The sequence below is a fragment of the Rissa tridactyla genome, chromosome 4 (assembly GCF_028500815.1).
Source record: "Rissa tridactyla isolate bRisTri1 chromosome 4, bRisTri1.patW.cur.20221130, whole genome shotgun sequence".
Classification (NCBI taxonomy): domain Eukaryota; kingdom Metazoa; phylum Chordata; class Aves; order Charadriiformes; family Laridae; genus Rissa; species Rissa tridactyla.
In genome coordinates this window covers 2,581,499-2,596,373 of record NC_071469.1, presented here as the reverse complement: position 1 = coordinate 2,596,373, position 14,875 = coordinate 2,581,499, and the positions used below count along the sequence as shown (strand labels likewise).

The following is a 14,875-nucleotide window of genomic DNA, read 5'->3' as shown; positions in this document are numbered from 1 at the left end:
TAGCCCTTGGTAGCACCAGATGGGATATTTCTCCCCACGACTTAAGCGATCCTGATCCATGAATATTTTAAACTATTTTTACTTTTTTTTAAGCCAGCTGCCTGGCTATTCATCTGGCATAGTTTGACTTCAAACCATTATGACATTTAAGATTAAGAAGTTTCAAAATGCCAGATAAGTTTTGGGAGCTGGTATCTTAGAAAATCGATGCATTTGCCTCAGTAAGATAAAACATGGTTCATGCCTTTTTTCCTGTCTAGTTTTATCTAATCTAAAATATGATTGTGTATGATTTCTATAATATACATTATGAAATGTCTAATAAAACCTTTTCTTTACTGAAATGATTCAAAATTATAGATCTTTATTTTTCTCAATTGAAATTTACCCTAATTGACTCGGAGGACATTTGAATATTTCAACATTTCTCTCTAATACAAAGGAAGATTACAGAAGTAGGAATCCACCAGTAAAAAGAAATATCATTTGCGCAAAGACAGGAGATATTTGGAAATCTGTCTTGACCAGGAAGATCAATGACCCGTCAGTGCTTCTGATCTCCCTCCTCTTTCTGCTGGTGTGGGGGTCAGGGCTGATTGAAGACAGCGCCCTACCAGAGGAGAAAGTGGGAAGCCTCCCACTTCTTTACAGCAATTCATCGGCTTGGAAAACAAGGTTGGGATCAAGGAACGAGTTTATTCTTGATCTAGTCTCCCCCACGTATCTATCCTGGGGATATAACAAACGGACCGGTATCTGTGGGCTCCTGAGTGAGAAGGTGGAAAGTCTGGACAATCACAGATTCTATGATTACAATCTGTAAAGGAAAACTGTTCTAGTCTTCTGTGTTGTCATTGTCTGAGCCTTAAATTGGAATTAGATATTGCTGGCTACAAAAGACAGACACGTAGCTGGTGCTGTTGTTCCAACCGGGGACTGAGAGTCTGGTAAATAGGTAAATGTAACTCCTTGTGAAGAATCACAGAATCACAGAATGGTTTGGGTTGGAAAGGACCTTAAAGACCACCCAGTTCCAACCCCCTGCCATGGGCAGGGACACCTCCCACCAGCCCAGGCTGCTCAAAGCCTCATCCAGCCTGGCCTTGAACAATTCCAAGAACAAACAGCGAAGAACACCACATCCTCGAAGAGGCTGGAGGGACCGATAACAATGGCAAAATAAATGGGGGAGTTGCAAAAGCTTCTGCATTTATCTTCCCCGATCCATACAAAGAGATTCCTCTATTATCAGCTCAAACCAGCCACCGTACACCACTAGGAACCACACAAAACCTACCATGAAGCCCCTAACAGACTTAATGCGCATGTGCCAAGGTGATGTGAATATGGAAATGAGTTCTGGAAATGTAATGAATATGGCAATGAGCGCTGAGAAATGTGATGACCATGCATATTCTGTGTGGATACAAGTCTCTGTGAATCTCGCATTCAGTGGACATGTTGGGTGGAGAGATCCCCCATGTGCCCAGCGTCGAATAAAAGCATGCCTGCTTCTTAAGACTATGTTGGTGTTAAGAAGTTCACTCCCAATTTTGGTGACACTGTGGCCACTCGTCTCTTTCCATACAGAGTTTCCAGAGCTTTCCCTGTGCCCTGGGCAGATAAAATATCTCCGATCATCACGGCAGCACAAGCAGAGAGTTTCGATGCAACTAAGATGGAGGAGATGTGGGATGCAAAAAACCTCACCTGGTGGTAACCAGGTTATCAGCTCTCTCTGCAGTGAAAGCTTTTATACGAGCAGATCCAGAGGAGAATTTATGACCCCTAAGATGAGTTTGTAAGAGGGATGTGATCATTTATCTTCTGAGAAGGCCTGTTTCTTTCCAGTACTATAAGGACAACTAGACAACTAGATTAGATCAAGTCATCTAATATTTAAATAGCTCAGCTTCATCAAGATGAATCCTCCTTGTTGTATACACACAATAAACCTGACGTTTCCGGATCCTCTGCAGAGCTGTGCCCAGGAGATGCGCCGCAGCTCTGAAATATCGACCCAAGGAGCACCACGTGTCGCTCGGACAATCTTCACCTGCACGGTAGACCAGCTGTATTTGGGATGCACTGCGCTTGACGGACAGGGACAATGGCAAATACACGGGTAAAAACGCCTGCCCTGGAAATCCGCCTGCCTTACCCTCCAAGCCCACGGTTTTGTACCGTGCCATAACGCCGTTTTTCACACCACACTGATACGTGAGGTAAATCTCCATGATGAACTATTTCAAATACTTGTACCTGTCAAATACTTGGGGTAAACATACGGGAAGATTTCCTCCCTGTATGCAAGCGACCTGTTTAATCAGCCTTCCTCTATATTCTTCAAAGAGAAAGAAACGAGCATTTTCCAAGAGCAATTTTTTCCCAAGGATGGGATGAATCATTCCCAGGAACTGCCTCTCTCCACCGAGTACGGTGGCAGCTTGGATGACTGACCAGACTCAGACAACACCTGGACGTGCTTACTGGCAGATGGCGCCAACTTCTTCACACTCAACCCTCTCTCTTTTTTTTCCCTTTAAAGGGATCTTTTTCTCTATCGAGAGACCTTGAACCACCCATGCACCAGAATGAGGTGCCGCAGTGGGATGCCCTAATTTAGGTGGGATGAATCCAATCCTAAATCATTCTAGCACAAGGAAACCTACAGTGTTCTCCTGATGGCAGACACTGAGCTTCTGATGGATTTGGTGACATAATTGCTGCCTTCATAAAGGATAAAGGAGTACAGAAACTTAATTGCTGCAAGGTGGAAATGTCAGTTATTAAAAACGCATCGCAGAACAAAATCCTATTGGCTTTTCTTTAGTCTTCTTCCCCAAACACTGGTGCTATCTTCCCAGATGGAATGCTGGATTGTGTCACTTCTTCTTCTGTATATTGTCCCTCGTATGATTTTAATAATTTGCTTGTGTGAGAGAATTATGACTATGCTCTGAAAAGTTAAAAAAATTCGCATCCTTATGTGTCTGTTGTGGTTTTGGCTAAAGAAAATCCTGCAAACAGAATCTCCAACGTCTTTAATTTACCTGTAAACATCAGTATCAGTGTATGAGTTTAGACAAATTTACATGCCTCTGCCATCTGGTGGCAAAGGACAGGAATAATAGGTGGAAATTCTTGTACTGGATTTATTTCTTTGAAAATTATGACCCCACACAAGTGAAACTGTTCAGAAAAATTCAGTTTTTCAACATTTTTTAAAAATGTTACCAGTTTTTTATATATATCTCTCCATAATTTGAAGAGCTTATATTTTGCCAATACTCGCCTTTGTGATATTTATTGTTTGCTGCTGCTAGTGGTTGATAATATATTATCCTGTGTTATATTGTATTGAACACTACACCATCGCGCTATATATTGATGTGGTGACAGCGAGATACAAGACATCCTCTGTTCGAAGAGCTGAGCGTGGCTCTAGCTGTAAGCTTCAGCAACGGGCTGTCCCAAGTTATTCCGAATACGGATAAGCACATCGATTTGTCTCACCCAAATCGGCACCACAAGTGAGTCCATCTGACCTCATCAGTCTAAGCTTCCTTCATGGTCAAAATCCACAGATCTTCGTTGTTAACTACAAAGAAGAGCAGATGAGCAACAGTTAATAAAAAGCAGATCAGACGAGCAACCCAGGTGAAACGTTACTTCTGAGCTCACGTACCTTACCTCACAGAGCGCTAAAGGGTAGAAAGGGGCAGAAAGCAAAAACGCACCCCATGTCCTTCAAATTAGGGGATCCATGTGACTGAATGTAAACATAACCCCATTACTCCCCCATGTATTCTGAAATACTGTGTCAGCTATAGCCTTGCTACCCTCTGGGGCTAAGGTAAGAAAGGTCTTTGACACATAATACATACTAGAGGGTCAGGAAAAAAAAAAAAAGAGATTAATTCTTGCTTCATGTGGGTGGGAATTCACCAGTTACACTGGTTAGTACGAACCTCGCGTTCCTCAGGTCTTATTCACCAGTGGGGAAAGACCTGTTTCCCATTTTTCATGTTTCTGAGAGAAGACCAACCATTCCGTCACAGCTGCTGTTCAATGCTGCTCAAACAGCGGATTTCAACACAGGCAGAGTTGCTCCCTTTCCGAATTGGGAAACACCCTCCATGTGCGTTTCAGCAGTTCGTGTATGAGCCAAGTAGAAGCTGCTGGGTCACTGCTTGGAAGTCCCTCTGGTAAGGACTGGGTTACGTGCCAGATTTCCCTAAAGACCTTTGATCTCTCCATGTCTGTACATACACATAAAAGTTCCATTGTTAACCTGTTGCAAGCCTTTTTGGAGCTGCTTTTTATTTTTACGGTGCTGGGAGTTACCAAAACTGGAGTAAGACTATTCCAGGATTCCTAGACTGTAACACTCTAGTTCCACATCGTCCTGAAGCGATCCTTTGCTAAGTGGAACCGCAGTTTTAAATATAAACTGACTTTGTCTCTGTTATTTCAGATAATTCAGAAAATGCCCATGAGAAGCAGTCCAAAAACCAAGCAGCAGCCTAAAAACTGGCCAGTGGCTGTGGACAGCACGATCTTTTTTTCCACACACCTAATAGTTTCAGAGCTGGAGTAGAGTAGAGTGGAGTAGAGTGGAGTGGAGTAGAGTAGAGTAGAGTAGAGTAGAGTAGAGTAGAGTAGAGCAGAGCAATTTTCTTTCACCAACAATATGGCAAGAGGATCAAGCTCCAGAACTCCTTTCTAACCAGATTTTTGTGGTAACAGTAGGTTATACCTTAAGAAGGGATCTGAAATGTTTTTGAAGATGTTGTGATCACTTGCCATAGTGGAGAAACGGCTGTGGTGATGGGAAGAGTCCATTCATTTTTATGAGAAACAGAGGAACATCATGGAAACAAACAAAGACAAGACAACAGGGGGAATAGAGACACCGACAAAGAACACAGTGGTTCAGATCTTTCTGATTTGTAATTCAGGGAAAAGAATTAGCCATGCCTTACAAATTTCTCCATGTTTCTTAATAAACAGTACAATGTTAGTGCAAGTTCTGTTGTGGTTTACTCTTTCCAAGCGATGTTCACAGGCTGCTCAACGTTTCCCACTCATGCAGATCCAGCACTCAAACGGTTGTTATTTCGTCTCTACTATATTCCGCAGCATAATTCCTTTTCCCTTAGAATTTCATCCCAAACACCCGAGCTCTGCCCAAGCAAAACTTCTACTTTGCTCCCTGCATCACAAAGCTCACTGCATCCCGCTGTCACTCTGTACTCGAGAGTCTGGTCCTCCCGACTTCTCTTTGAGGGTGCAGAGAAGGATGTTTTAATTGTCATCAGAAAATGCGATTACGATTGCAAAGCTATGTGAGCAGTAAAAAATCCTAAAAACGTCCCATCTGTCCTGCAGCAGTGAAAAATCCATAGGTGGACTGAGGGGACCTAAAGCCCACAAAACAGGTAAGAGCACCAATGAAATCTACCACTCTGAAGAAACCAAGGTTAGGTTAATTCCTTAATTGGAACTAAACATCCTTTGGATTTCAGATATTGTCCTACAGGTTTGGACCTACCCAGCAGAAAAGGACCTGGGGGTGCAGGTGGACGGCCAGCTTCACATGAGCCAGCAGTGTGCCCAGGTGGCCAAGAAGGCCAACAGCATTCTGGCTTGTATCAGGAACAGCGTGGCCAGCAGGAGCAGGGAAGTGATCGTGCCTCTGTACTCGGCACTGGTGAGGCCTCACCTCGAGTGCTGTGTCCAGTTCTGGGCCCCTCTGTACAAGAGGGACATGGAAGTGCTGGAGCGTGTCCAGAGGAGAGCTACCAGGCTGGTGAGGGCTCTGGAGACCAGGGCATATGAGGAGAGGCTGAGGGAGCTGGGCATGTTTAGCTTGGAGAAGAGGAGGCTGAGGGGAGACCTCATTGCCCTCTACAACTACCTGGAAGGAGGTTGGAGAGAGGTGGGTGTTGGCCCCTTCTCCCAGGGGAATAATGACAGGACCAGAGGAAATGGTCTGAAGCTGCGGCAGGGGAGGTTTAGGTTAGATATTAGGAGGAATTACTTTACTGAAAGAGTGGTCAGGCACTGGGACAGCCTGCCCAGGGAGGGGGTTGAGTCGCCATCCCTAGAGGTGTTTAAGGAACGTCTAGATGTGGCACTTCAGGGCATGCTCTAGTGGCAGAGATTGTAGGTTTTCTGGTTGGACTCGATGATCTTAAAGGTCCTTTCCAACCATGAAGATTCTATGATTCTATGTTGGATTCCAACCCTGTTCCCATGCCCCAATCTGCCATCAGTCTGTAGGAAAGTAACTCCAGGTTTGCCGCAAACCCAGCTTGTCTCAGAAGACTCTGCAGCGCTTCCACAATTTCCACATGGAGGCCTTCACCTCGTTATTCCTCAGGGTATAGATGAGGGGGTTCATCACCGGGGAGAAGACAGTGTAGATCACACAGATATGCTTGTCGCAGGGCAAGGTAGAAAAGGGCCGGAGGTAGATGAACGTGCAGGGTACAAAGAAGAGGATGACGGCCATCACATGTGAGGCACAGGTGGAGAGCGCCTTCCAGTGCCCCTCAGTGAGGCGGACCCTGATTGTGACCAGGATGAACGTGTAAGATGTGACCAGCACCAGGAAGCAAACCAGGGCTATTAAGCCGCTGTTGGAAACTATGAGCCACGCAGTGACATAGATGTCCGTGCAGGCAAGCTGAATGACCGGAGGCACGTCACAGAAGTAGTTGTCGATTTTGTTAGGGCCACAGAAGGGGAGCTGGACTGTGAGCAGCGTCTGGACAATGGAGTGGAGGAAGCCCCCTGTCCAGCAGGCAGACACCAGGACCCAGCACGCCTGCCGGCTCATGATGGCTGTGTAGTGCAGGGGCTTGCAGATGGCAGTGTAGCGGTCATAGGCCATCACAGTCAGGAGGAACTTCTCTGATGCCCCAACAAAGTGCAGGAAAAAGAGCTGGGCTATACAGTCTTCAAACGCAATGGCCTTCCTCTGGGAGAGCAGGTCCACCAGCATCCTGGGAGAGGTGACAGAGGTGCAGCAGATATCTATGAAGGACAAATTGCAGAGGAGAAAGTACATGGGTGAGGACAGCTTGCGGTCAGTCCTGACTGTGACAATGATGAGAAGGTTCCCCAGCAGAACCATGGCATAGGCCAGGAAGAAGAAGGTGAAGAAGAGGACTTGCAGCTCCCTTCTATCAGAAAGCCCCAGGAGGATGAATTCAGTCACCTGGGAGAAGTTTCCCAGTGCCATCGTCTCAGCTCAGGCTCCCATAGCACAGGTCTGGGGGAGAAGTCATGGGCTGACCAGGATGAGAAGGGGACATGCTCCAGCTCCAAGGTACATGGGTGACGAGAGCAGGATGCATTTCTGCCTGCTACAGAAAGCACAGTGACACATCATAAATTACAGTGTTTGCAAAGAGCAGTGTTCGCCTCTCTGCTCCTGCCTTCCCGCTCCCTTTCCAGGTTTCTGGTTCCTCCACACTGACCCTCACCCCTGAACTCACTCTGACCACTGTTTTTCCGCATTGTAGTCGGCGTGACAAAGTGCGTGCTCCCATTGTGTCAGGGAGGAATCACATCCTACTCTCACAGGACAAGAGCCACGAATGCTGGAAAAATGCGACACCGTCCTTTTACCTACTGGGAGTTTAAAGTGCCGTGACGGAAAGTGAACGCTTGCCGTGCTCAAGCACCGTGTCTACAATATATGGTTCAACCATGAGCTGTTCCACGTTCTATTCCTAATTGCATTTCCTAAATTGACGAAAGGGCTCTCCAGTTAGCTTGTCCACTCTGAAACTAGAAATACCTGCACAGAAACCAGGTCTGGGAGGTTCTTCACTGGTCTTCCTCTCCATTGAGCTATCAGCTGTTTAGTAGCTTGAGTGCTCTCTTAGGCCTGCTGTCACCAGAACATGCTCTCCTGAAGAAACTGTATTTTCTAACATAGCAGAAGCTGCAAAACTCTGCACAGTTTCTCTACCTCTTTGTCGCTCAGAGTAATTTTTAAAGTTCTTCAGTAGACAAATGCACTCACTGTCTTGTGGAGGTTAAAATGCGACCAGCAGAGGAATGCTCGTTTTCATTTATGGTCACACCAGGAAATTCTTCAGCTGCTCATATCTGCCTAAGAGTTTATAAGCCAGGAAGCAGGAGATTACTACCAAGAAAGCGGTGTCTGTTTCTCATATACGTCTCTGTTGCCTTTTGCCAATACCTGAGCACTTCCCTCTATTCTCTACCACTTCATGGTATTTCTCGAAGACTGTATCTCTTTCCTATCAAACAAATTCGCTTCATGCATAATTCGGAATATATGTCTGTAAATCACAGCACTAGTTTAGAAATGACCCCAGTTTTTCCTCTCGGCCTCTCCCAAGGGCTCAGTAGTCTTCCAGAGCTATCCCAGCTGCAGAGAGTGTGAACTGCCTGACATTGTACTAGACAGAGACCTGCAGAACAGGCATCGTGGTTTGAGTTACCACCTCTGGCTTCCTGTATAGTCAACAAAGGGGAATAACCACTCTAAAGCCACGATTCGGTTTACCTTCTTTGGATCATGACACTGCAGAGAGGACTTCTACCATAGAAGATAGTATATCTGTCCTTGAATATAAATGGACACCTGCCCCATGCTAGATGTCTTATGGTACAATCAACATTAAATGGAGCTGCCTTGAAGGATCCAAATGACTAAAACGTCACAGTAGTGTTTAAATTCTTCTGTATATTTTTCAAGAGATTACCAAGCATTTCTCTCTGCCTTTCACATAAGCAAACACAACCACACACACATACTTTAATATGCCATGGCTGATACGAAGAACATAAGCAAAGGAGAGGAAAAAATGGTTACTACTGTACCCAGTCACTAAATGTTGATACATGAACTTTCAAGTCTGAACTCCAGAGCATTTGTTGTCTGAAAACATTTTAAATCATTCACTCCAAATCTGTTTCAAGTTATTCATCCAACGGGTCAGGGCATTGTTCCACGCGTCTTCCTCCTGCTTGTAATTGCCATATCCTTGCTTTTAGTTTAAGTTTCTTTTTCCAGGTTTTCAAGAAATTTTGCTTTTCCCGACAGGTTACAGGCAAATTTTACAGTGATGGCATCAAAGTCCTGTTTTCCACCTATCATGTAGACAGAAAGATCCAATGAGGCAACCCCTCCACGGCTTTCTGAACTGACCTCTGTGTTTCCCGCATCTTCCTTCTCCCTGAAGTCATCCCATCCCAACACAGCATATAAATACTCCTGCAACATATTGGATACTAAGCACAAGCAAAAGATAGTTTTCCACAGCGGAGGTGGACCTGTGAGAACTGTGTCGTTACCAGACTCCAAGCAGCTACCTGAGGGCCTTATTAAACAGTTTTTGTGGCCGGGTCCCTTGGCGTGCAATTTGCTCATCGATTTGCTCAGTGACCTTCTGTGCACAGAGTCCTGAAGGTTGGTAAAGAGAGGGTAAGACACCACGCACTTCTAAGCACTCAGAAGCAATCTGTATGGAAAAAAAAAATGAGTTTCTAGAAATAAAAACATAAATGTAGGGTTGTACTACCAATCCCCGCATTGAGACAGTGTTGGGCACCAGGAAATGTTGCTTGAGCTCAGAGAAGCTGCCGAGCTGGGACAGGTAGCGTCGGTGGGAAACTGCAGTCACTCAGGGACAGACTGGATCAACACCTCATCAGGATGAGATGTAAAGATAAATTAATATGAACGTTCATTCCCCAAGACAAAGGAAGGTCTGGGCAGGCCATAGATGTCAGCGGTGATAAGCCACTGAGAACTATGGCTCCAGTTCAGATCAGCTTGTTCTGCCCGTGGTGTTAATGGGTAGGAGATCCCCCTATCTTTAGCTCAACCTACAAGCTTTTTTATCTCCTTTTCTCCCCCCGTCCTTTTGCAGACAGTGGGTGAGGGGGCGGGCGGGCACCCAGCAGCTAGCCAAGGCAAACCCACCACATGGCATGAACTTGAGACAGAAAACTAGTCTCTGAAAGCATGCCATCTAGAAAAAGAAGAAATATGATCAACGGAATTTTATGGCCATTTCGGCTACATCTTCAGGAGGTGAAAGAGGTAGCCTCTTCCAGTGAGGAAGAACCTGGACATCTAGAAAGGAAATCTTGGTGACTACACACTTGGATTTACCCTCTAAGAGCAGGGAAGATAAACCTTCCTCTTCTGTCAGTCATTGCTATGTCTTTCTCTTCCTATTCTGTCCGGAAATATGGAGAAATGATAAAAATGCGTTGTCCAAGGAGTGATGTTTTACTTCTAATTTTACTACCATCATAAAGTAACAAGGACTTACTGCTGTATTTCGTCTCCATGTGTCATCAATCACCTTGAGGCAAATGAATGAGTTGTCAACAATTTTAAGGCCATCCTGTTCCTCTGCCTCCCTTCCCAAAATATTAGTGCCGATAGAAGTTTTTAGGAAATTAATGCCTTGACCACAGTCGGTCAATTTGTAGTAGAAGAGCATTGCCCAGATTCTTGAGATTCTAGGAGCATTTCTAAGTTTCCATACTGGAAACGGCTGCGGAAAATGTCAACCAAACAATAACGTTCTTATTTAGATGAGGAATGTTTTCCATGTTCAGCTAGGAACGTGGTTGCTTTTCAATATGGAGAAATACTTAATTCTTGTGTTTCCACTGAGTTACCTACCCCTTAGATAATACTAGTGTAAAAGCTCCAAAATACCGGCCAAAATATGAAATTTCATCCAGTGACTCAATAAAGCTACAAAAACTATCCTGACAATTCCACTGGATTGTGGATCAGTCACTGTCTACGGTCTTTAACCATGCTTGGATTGCTGCCCTGATAGATTACAAAGGTCACCTATGACATGAACTTAAGGTCTCGGAAAGGTGTTGGACAGCAGGGCTCCCATAAATGAAATTGATCCAAGCAAGAATAGCCATAATTTTAAGGTTATAGTACAGGAGGTTTTTTTGAACCTGGGCATTAATTTGCACGTCTTACATTTGTTGTCACTGGACTGCTTAGGTTATGAGTGTTTGAGGAACCAGGGGCAGAAGGGAGAACAAAACCGAAGCAGATAGCACATTGACCAGAAAGTACCAAATACATAAAAATGGGAACATTCAGATTCACCGTTGTAGGAAAGCTTTTTGCTATTAGCCTGGTGAGCTTTTGAATCATGGTACTGACATAGAGCTGTAATAATAGTAATTATTATTACAGGAAATTACACTGACGGGGGAAGGAGAGAAGATTCCCCTCCTGTTATCGGCATCAGCAAGTGATCATGCTTGCACCTAGTACCAGCTTTTTAATAGCTAACTCATGGATTCAGCGTGTGACAATGTGGTATTCGTAACAAGGCTTTTACTACCAGCAGGAAGGGAATGCCAATGGTACGATTGCTTCCAGCAGCAGGCAACAAATCAATATCGCCAACACCTTGGGCCACCATTTCCCAACTGGACGGGCTACAGAGTAGTTGGAGGTTGCCTGACTGAAAATTCACACCCTAGCTAATAAGATGCTCTGCCTGGAAAACATTTTTAATATTTACATATCGGTGTTTACTTATTTGCTGGCACTTCAGTACAATCTGCCATCTCTCCATGTCATGCAGAGACCTAATATAACCTCCTTCTTCTCTCATGGTCCTATTTGACCATGAAATGAGTCCCGTCCACCCAAAGGCTGCTGACCGCTCAGTTGTAGACACCTCCTGTTAGCACATCAAAATACGTGAGATAGAAGCTGCCAAGGCTGTGCCGTACTGAAAGGTTTGTTTATTCTTGGAAGCTTGGTACCACCGTCACTCCTTTGTGCAGAATCGTAAGGAGATGCTGCTCTCCAAAGCTTTTAGGACCCAGTAGGAAAGAACAACCTCTCAAAATACTTGGTTGTTTCTCCTAATGCCAGGAGAAGCCTAGACAAATACCCAAGACACAGCTATGAGGCGCCTGAAGGTAAATGCCACAATACCACCCCCAATGTTCAGGTTTGGTAGCCGGCAATAACCTCACATCCTTTTGACTGACAGGGTCCAAAGAAGATGAGTTATATAAACCATTGAGTTTAGTGTCAGCCCTATTCTGCACAGCTGGGCTAAAAACAGAGCAACGCTACTGGAAAGTCTCTCCTGAACAATTCTCTTTCCCTCCCCATGGTTTCTTAAGCTCACATCATTTTACAAACATGCACCGTGTTGTTTCATTGCTCACTCTGCTTCACTTTTCTGCTCCACAACTTTTTCATGGCGTTTTTCACCTCTCGGTTTCGGAGGGTGTAGATCAAGGGATTGAGCATAGGCGTGATGATGGTGTAGAACACGGAGACCATCTTGTCGGCTGCAAAGGTGGTGGAAGGGCGCATATAGATGAAAATACATGGCCCAAAGAACAGAACTACAACAGTGATGTGGGAGGTACAGGTATAGAGTGCTTTGAGGCGCCCTTCGGAAGAGCGTGTCCTCAAAGAAACCAAGATAACAGCATAGGACACAACAAGAACAACAAAACAGCTCAGGGAAATCGCACCGCTATTGGCAGCCACAGTGACACCAACGATGTAGGTGTCAGTGCAGGCCAGCTTCAGTAAAGGGTGAACATCACAGAAATAGTGGTCAATCTCATTGGGCCCGCAAAACGGTAGCTGAATGGTCAGCAGGGTCTGCACCATGGAGTGCACAAAGCCTCCCACCCAAGAAGCTGCCACCAGCCAGCCACAGACATGCTTGTTCACAATATTTGTGTAACGAAGCGGCTTGCATATGGCAATGCAACGATCATAGGCCATCGCTGTGAGAAGGAAGATCTCAGTGCACCCGAAGAAATGGCCCACAAACAGTTGAGCTATGCAGCCCACAAAAGAGATGGTCTTCTTCTCAACAAGGAGGTCATAAATGAGTTTGGGTGCTGTGACAGTAGAGTAACTGATGTCTAGAAAAGACAAGTAGCCCAGGAAGAAGTACATGGGAGAGTTCAGCTGTCCACTTGTCTTTATAGTAATGATGATAAGCAGGTTTCCAAGAACGATAGCAGCATAGAAGAGTAAGAATAATGAGAAGCACACTTTTGCTACTGCCTTATCTTGTGTCAGTCCATGAAGGATGAACTCCGTCACATTTCTTTTGTTCTCCATAGACACCATGTAGACAGGACCTGAAGCACACAAAAGAGATGCCAGCTATAGCATTAGACGGGGGACGTTATCAGTACACACACATACTGACTGCTGGTAAGTTAAATTTCCTTTGCTGACTTTTTGGGACAGTTTCCATTTAAAGTCAATGCCTCCTTCAAGGAATAACAGGTAAAGTCCAAATCAGAATGGATTATTGATATATACAATAACAAGCTCAGGTTATTTATTTGAGGAGGGTGGTAGAAATAATATCCTCAGGAATCCTAGTTCTCGCCTTTGCCTCTTCTAAAAAAGACAACTAATTACCAGGTCCCCCCACTGTTACCCTATAATGTTGAATTGGAAATAAGAGGTGACCAGTGCGACTATAATTCAAGTCTCAACACTTGGATCATGGCCTGAGGAAGGTCCTCGCACAAGCAGTGATTGCACTTTCCTTTTCAGTCCTTTAAAGGAATGCCACGGAACTATTCCTTATTATCTCTCTGAGTGTAATAGACCCGAGTAAGTTCAGTCACAGAAAGAACCGGACAGTGTTTTCTTGGACTGCCTTTCTTACACTACACGAAGGAACGAATCTGGAGCTAATTTGCATTAATGGTGCATTAGCAGGGCTTTGTATACCTCACCCAGGTGCTGGACTTAGTGCGCAACACCTCATAAATACACCTGTAGTGACAGTGGGGTAGCAAATGCACCGCCAGTGACCCTGCTTTACTCACCAACACCCGTGAATTCACCGTTGAGGCATTCCCATGCAGCACACAAGTACCACTAGTGTTCAATCTATCCATGAAGACAGAAGTGGCAAAGGTGTAATAGCCTTGTCTGTGATATCAGCAAGCCCTTCGGGGTCTGAATTCTGTTTCACAATCACAGGACACTCCGTTCTTTCTCCTGAGCCTCACCTAGTGGCTACTCCCCAACAGAGGAAAGTCTCCTTAGTGTCTCCATCCCTATCTCTGTGCCTGTCCTTGAGCAGAGGGGAAGCACCGTGGGGAAGACCAAAGTGTGTGTGTCATGACCACCATTGCCTGACACGTACAGCTCCGAAAATGTAAGGCTGAGCACATCGGAAGTGCTGTTGTCAGCTCCTGAGCCCTCTCTGTAACGCTGAGAGGACACAATGTCCTTTTGACAGATCTTTCTGGAAATGACATATAACTGGGGGGGGGGGGAAGGCAAATAAGACACCAACTGAAACAAAGGCTGAAAGATCTGTAAGTGATTTTTTTTCTAATTCTTGAAATGGACCTCACAAAAGTCGCTCACCAGAAATGCTAATTTTTAAAGGTAGGATTTCAGTCACACTTGAACAAAACAAAGGAATAACATCAGAAAACTTACACAGTTCATATTTTCTGAGAGTTCGCTTGCTATTCGTCCTTTGATGACCTCCTCTGACCACTTTAGGTGCTTTTATCAGAACGTCTCAGCTGCAAGTTGTTGCATAGATGTTGAGAAAGCCGCCCGTATCTCCGCCAATTCCAAAACCTACAGTGGCTGAAAAGAACAGCCTGACTTTCCATCTGCATTTCTCATTCTGTGGAAAGCGACTTCCAAGAGCATCTACGAGAACAATTACGTCCCACAAGCTGGGGAAATTGTAGCAGAAATATTTGAAGTAAATCACACAGCAGAAGCACAAGACTATCGGGAGTAATGAGATCCCAGAGGCATACCAAGTTTTGTCAGAAATCATCAGTGGACAAGGAGCTAAAAATACTTTGG

At 44.9% G+C, this 14,875-nt stretch overlaps 2 protein-coding genes across 2 annotated transcripts; both read right to left on the bottom strand.

Moving 5' to 3' along the window:
- Positions 1-6,322: 6,322 nt before the first annotated feature.
- Positions 6,323-7,270, bottom strand: LOC128908817 (olfactory receptor 1509-like). The gene has a single exon (XM_054199690.1). The coding sequence runs from the start codon at positions 7,247-7,249 to the stop codon at positions 6,323-6,325; it is 927 nt and encodes a 308-aa protein (XP_054055665.1). The 5' UTR covers positions 7,250-7,270.
- A 4,941-nt stretch (positions 7,271-12,211) lies between these two features.
- Positions 12,212-13,153, bottom strand: LOC128908720 (olfactory receptor 4S2-like). The gene has a single exon (XM_054199453.1). The coding sequence runs from the start codon at positions 13,148-13,150 to the stop codon at positions 12,212-12,214; it is 939 nt and encodes a 312-aa protein (XP_054055428.1). The 5' UTR covers positions 13,151-13,153.
- Positions 13,154-14,875: the final 1,722 nt, after the last annotated feature.